At 44.3% G+C, this 5,469-nt stretch overlaps 1 protein-coding gene across 1 annotated transcript; it reads left to right on the top strand.

Moving 5' to 3' along the window:
• Positions 1-2,481: 2,481 nt before the first annotated feature.
• LOC123141592 (uclacyanin-3) lies at positions 2,482-3,551 on the top strand. Its single transcript, XM_044560694.1, has 2 exons — positions 2,482-2,741; positions 2,899-3,551. The coding sequence occupies exons 1-2, from the start codon at positions 2,579-2,581 to the stop codon at positions 3,348-3,350; spliced, it is 615 nt and encodes a 204-aa protein (XP_044416629.1). The 5' UTR covers positions 2,482-2,578; the 3' UTR covers positions 3,351-3,551.
• Positions 3,552-5,469: the final 1,918 nt, after the last annotated feature.

Below are 5,469 nucleotides of genomic sequence, written 5' to 3'. Positions count from 1 at the left end.
AGGCATGACTTGACATCTCCACCGAAGCTCCGTGCAAGACGAAGCCGCTCCACCTCCTGCCTCTGACTTCCAGCACTGCTCCACAAACGATGCTTCCAAGAGAGAAACGACACCGCAGTGCCGCCATCATCCGGTCTGGAACACCAGATCCTAGGGTTTCCCCCGGAGCAGTACGAGTGGGTCGACGGTAGTCACATGACGATGCCTTCATCAAGGTAACGACATGGAACACCGCCATCGCCCGCCGTCAGCTCGGTTTTCACCGGAAACTACGTCTCCCCGACTCGCAGCTGGTGCTAGATGATGGATCCCGAGATCCGAACACCCAGCCTTAGGTCGACCACCTCTGACGGAAGAGATGACCACCACCGCCGGCTGCACCGGTCAGAACAGATCTGAACGAAGGTGCCGCCGACGAAACCACCAGGCCCTCCACGCCGCCATCGCCGATCTGAAGGCAGCACGCACGCCACCGCAGCCAAGCCGGCCGCCGCCGATCGTAGCCGCCGCCACCGCCGCCTGAAGGGCCATCCGCAGCCCTGGCCGCCGCCCGCGACTGGGCCGCCCGCCGCCAGGACGGGCCGGCCTCCCGCCGCCTGCTACAGCCATCCGCCGCGCCGCAGATCCCAGATCGGTCGCGCCACCACACGCCTTGGGGTCCGCCCCACCCCGGAGACGCGCGCGAGAGGAGATCCCCCGCCACCGCCGTCGGCCCCCGGGCTTAGCCCGGCAGCATCCTCCGGCGGCGGCGGAGGGAGAGGAGGAGGGAGTTTGCGGCGGCGGCGGCTAGGTTTCTGGCTCCGCCCGAGTCGCCCTAGGGGGAGGACGACGATCCTATATGACGCCCGTGTGTGTCCGATCGTTGCTTAGCGAACAACAGACGCGAAATGGGCCAGCCTACTTCGTGAAAGAACCATGTTTTGGGAACCTTCTAGTAGGTTCCCTAATTTTTTTTCTTTGGCCGTTTTTCTTCTTTTTTTCCTGTTTTCTTTTTTCCTTTTCTTTCTTTTTTGTTTTTGTTTTTCTGTTTCTGTTTCTGCTTCTATTTCTTTTCTTTTTCCTTTTCTTTCATTTGATCATTTTTTATTTTTATTTTTATACTTTGTTTTCAATAAAATGCTTTGATCTTCAGGATTTCAATTTTTTTCATGGATTTGAAATTTTGTTCACAATTTAAAATTGTTCAGCGTATATCACAAAATGTTCAACGTGTGTTTAAATGTTTGTTCAGTGTTTACCACAAAATTGTTCAATGTGCAGTTAAAAACTGTTCATCGTATATTACAAAAATGTTCAATGTATATTTAATTTTTTTTCATCATATATCACAGAATGTTTAATGTGTTTTAAATTTTGTTCAGCATATATCACTGTGTAGTTTAAAATTGTTCAGCATATGTATTACAGAATGCTCGATGGATATTTGAACATTGGTCATCATATACAAATTTATTAATAAATATTTTGTCTTAAAAAATCATGTCTTCAATAATTGTTCACGTTTAAAAAAATCATGTTTCAAAAGTTTATACAAGAAAAATATTATTTATTTTTTAAGGAAGATTAAAAAATGGATCTTCCGTTGTACACAGTACTTTTAGTTCAGCATGGTTATTTAAGACAAACTGGGTGATCCAGCAGAGCTCCTGATCCAGCCCAGCCCACGTCCAGCCCAGTTGTAATTCGGCAAGGCTGCTAACAACGATGCCTACCACCTCACCTCACCTTACCTTATACCTCACCTAAAGCTAATCAATGATCGGAGGACGAAGATCAAGGTCAAACAAGAAATGCACATGCATGAATTAGAATGATTGGTTTGTTCAACGGTTCAACCAACATTTGCCACCTAGCTGTCTTCTCCTTGTACTTTCTTTGACCTCTTTCGGCTACTGAAAGAGCTTTCTTTCCAAATTATGCACATTTGTACAAACGGTCTATTTGTTATGTCATCTGTTTTGCGTTCCTTGATGTTCTATTATCAAATTATTACACATGCTTTTCAGTTCAGACAGTTCTATAAAAAATGATGGTACTGCCTCTTCGGTTCCATAATATAAAAGCATTTTTAGCGCTAGTGTAGTGCCAAAAACAATCTTATATTATAAGACGGAAGAAGTAGTAGCAAAGAAAATTTACCCTGCTAATTTGCGGTTGCTGATATTCGCGCATTAATTAAACTTGTACCAACCTCTAACATGAAATTAGCTGGTCAATATGAGCGTTGAAGCCAAAAAAGTGGCTGTAACGACTGATGAACATTGCTTTCTTTAGCGCTAACGTATTTGACGTGATAGTGTGATCAACTAAACCCCATCGGTATCAGTGTAGCCCGCTTGGCACTAGTGATTTGTTCAAGGAATCAGGGTCGGGGGACGGTAGAGTTGTTGACGAGCACAACTAACCCAACTGCACCCGAACAAACCAAACCAAATCGCGTTAGTCAGTATACTAACTGCACCGCTTCGCTGAGCCTATATAGCCAGTAACCGCGGGTCCATCACCTGCCATCCTTGTACTCGCATTGCACAGCAAAGTCTCCAAGAATTCAAAGCCTCCAAGACCTTAACTTGATATCATGGCTGGGCGTGGACTTTTAGCTGCAGGTTTGGTCCTCCTCGCCGCCGTCGCCCCGGCCTACGCCGCGGACTACACCGTCGGCGACTCGTCGGGCTGGGCTAGCGGCGTGGACTACAGTACCTGGGCAAGCGACAAAACCTTCACCGTCGGTGACACGCTCGGTACGTGGTGCAGTACGACGATCATTGCTAGTACCAACGGTTCTCTTATTGATATTGGACCTCAAGTAGAGCACAGCCCTACCAGTTTGACAAAATGGTTCATGTACTGTAGTCCTCCAGTACGTACTTACTGATTAGTTTCTTTGTGTGCTTGCAGTGTTCCAGTACGGCGCGTCGCACAACGTGGCGGAGGTGGGGTCGTCGGACTACAGCGCCTGCTCCGCCACCAACTCCATCCAGTCGTTCAGCGACCAGGACACCAAGGTCACGCTCACCAAGCCCGGCACGCGCTACTTCATCTGCGGCGTCAGCGGCCACTGCTCCGGCGGCATGAAGCTCGCCGTCAAGGTCGCCCCCGCAGCCGCCACCACGCCCACCCCGGCCACCTCGCCCGACGCGCCTTCGGCGACACCCTCCACGCCTTCGGAGACGCCCTCCACGCCTTCGGAGACGCCCTCGACGTCCACGACCCCTGCCGGGGCGACAACTGCGCCTTCCTCGTCCAAATCAGCGGACAGCGTCGGCGGGGCCAGCGGTGTCGAGGCCCGCTCTGTGATGGGCTCTCTGGTTGGGGCCGCGGGCCTTGTCGGCCTCGCCCTGATGGGCTAGGCAAGAGACTGTGCTTTGTTTCCCTTCTCCGAATTGTCCAGTCCGCGTTTCCTTCTTCCCGCCGAGTTGCACACTGTGTGCTATGGCTCCTCTTTATCTGGGGCCTTTTCATTTGTGCTCTGTTCTGTTCTGTGGTAGATCCTCCGATTCGACCGCTACTCGTGCTTGTACGAGCACTTTGAAATATAGACTCTCCATGCCTGTGTTGTGACGTGTCTTGCGAAATCGTGTTATCGGATGTACGCGTGCATGCTGGCGTGGGGATCCGACGGTCCACGTGAAGATGATTTGTATTACCGCCGGTACTTGTAAGGTACACGTCTATTGAACACAAAAGTTTAGATAATCAATATATACCATATTAAAAAAAAGTAAACTTACAAAACTATGTAGAGTCATATATGTGCATAATGTAGATGTGGGTTTAATTCTCGTAACATTTAGTTGTGTCACACCCGTTTGATTTGCCCTTAAATTCAAAAACTCTCGTTTTTGTCCAAGCTCGTTTGGTCCTCTTATACTTTTGTCCTTTGACCGTTTGACCGACATTTTGAAAACTTCATAACGGATTCATACTAACTCTGAAAAATATAAATAAGATATCAAAATGTTTACAAAAGCATCACCTATGCATTCATGAAAAAAGTGTTGGAAAGTTCCCATCTCAGTTTGAGCTCATATGATCACATCATGAACAGTAAAATCCAAAAAAGATGATAATACATTCAAAAAATCAAGAAATTTTTTGTGTCAAACATTGATAAATGTTTTGAGTGATTTTAAAGTTTCATCATGTAATGACATTCATGGAAGTCGTGGCAAAAAAACTAAATTGATGCTCCAAAACAAAAGCATTTTGGAGTGCTGATTTGTTTTTTTGCCACGACTGTCATGTATGCCATTCCATGATGAAACTTTCCAAGCGCTCAAAAAAATCGTCAATGTTTGCCATAGAAAAAATTCAGAATTTGATGAATTTTTTATCATTTTTTGGGATTTTACTATTCATGCTGAGATCATATGAGCTCAAACTGAGATGGGGACTTTCGAACACTTTGTCATGAATGCAAATGGCATGCACATATAGGTGATGTTTTTCTAAAAAAAATGATTTCTTATTTGCAGTTTTGGGAGTTAGTATGAATTTGTCATGAAGTTTTCAAAGTGTCGGTCAAAGGGCAAAAGCATAAGTGGAGCAAACGGGCTTGGGTAGGAACGAGTTTTTTTTTGAATTTAGGGGCAAATCAAACGGGTGTGACACAACTAAGGGCTCAAATGTAATCGTCCCTATTTGAAAACTGCATAGTACTCCCTTAGTTCACAAATATAAGATGCTTCGAATATTTTAATATGGCCATATATGAACTGAAGTGAGTGAGCAAACACCTTAAGACGTGTCTATATACATCCGATTCGAAAAAAGTTAGAACATCTTATATTTATGAACATAGGTAGCATAATAGTACACGAAACAAATATATCCCATACAATGGTCTTTAGGTATCTCGTATTTTACTTTTGAGTAGCTAGTATTGCATTATTAAAGACAAATAAAACTCATGAATGTGTTGTAACAGCCTTGAAAAAAATCAAAAGTAAAAGTGAATGGCAATCTTTTAGAAAAATATGAAGAAATTAAAATATGGAAAAGTCCAAAACAAATGAGAAGTGCATATATAATGTGAAGTTTGTGCACACTGTGCATTGTAAATCATCAGAAATAAAAGAAATGCTAGTTCATTCAGAAGAAGAAAAAATTAGACATTGAAAATACGGAAGATTCTAGAACAAATGAGAAGTGATTGTGTTTTGAATATGTGCTTATCGGGACTATAAGCCATGACACATTAAAACAATGATAATTATTTAGAAGAAAAAAGATTGAATAATTAAAATATGGAAGATTCTAGAACAAAAGAGAAGTGATTGTGTTTTGAGGTTTATGCATTGTGCTCACTCAATCATAACTTTTTTGAGGCACTACTTCCATATAATTTCAAGGAGCGAAATAATATGCAACGGTCAATAGTGCTCGGATTTGCCACTTCTGTACCATGGAATTGGCTTTATCCAATAGGTAATATTCAATGTTATTCACTATATGGTATAGATAGAGGTC

Source organism: Triticum aestivum, chromosome 6D, assembly GCF_018294505.1.
Source record: "Triticum aestivum cultivar Chinese Spring chromosome 6D, IWGSC CS RefSeq v2.1, whole genome shotgun sequence".
NCBI lineage: Eukaryota > Viridiplantae > Streptophyta > Magnoliopsida > Poales > Poaceae > Triticum > Triticum aestivum.
This window is presented reverse-complemented; position numbering and strand designations above follow the sequence as displayed.

Excerpts from the sequence above, each read along its gene's own strand:
- LOC123141592 (XM_044560694.1), top strand. The coding sequence starts at position 2,579 with ATGGCTGGGCGTGGACTTTTAGCTGCAGGTTTGGTCCTCCTCGCCGCC. Across the intron at positions 2,742-2,898 it reads CACCGTCGGTGACACGCTCG|TGTTCCAGTACGGCGCGTCG; the intron begins GTACGTGGTGCA and ends GTGTGCTTGCAG.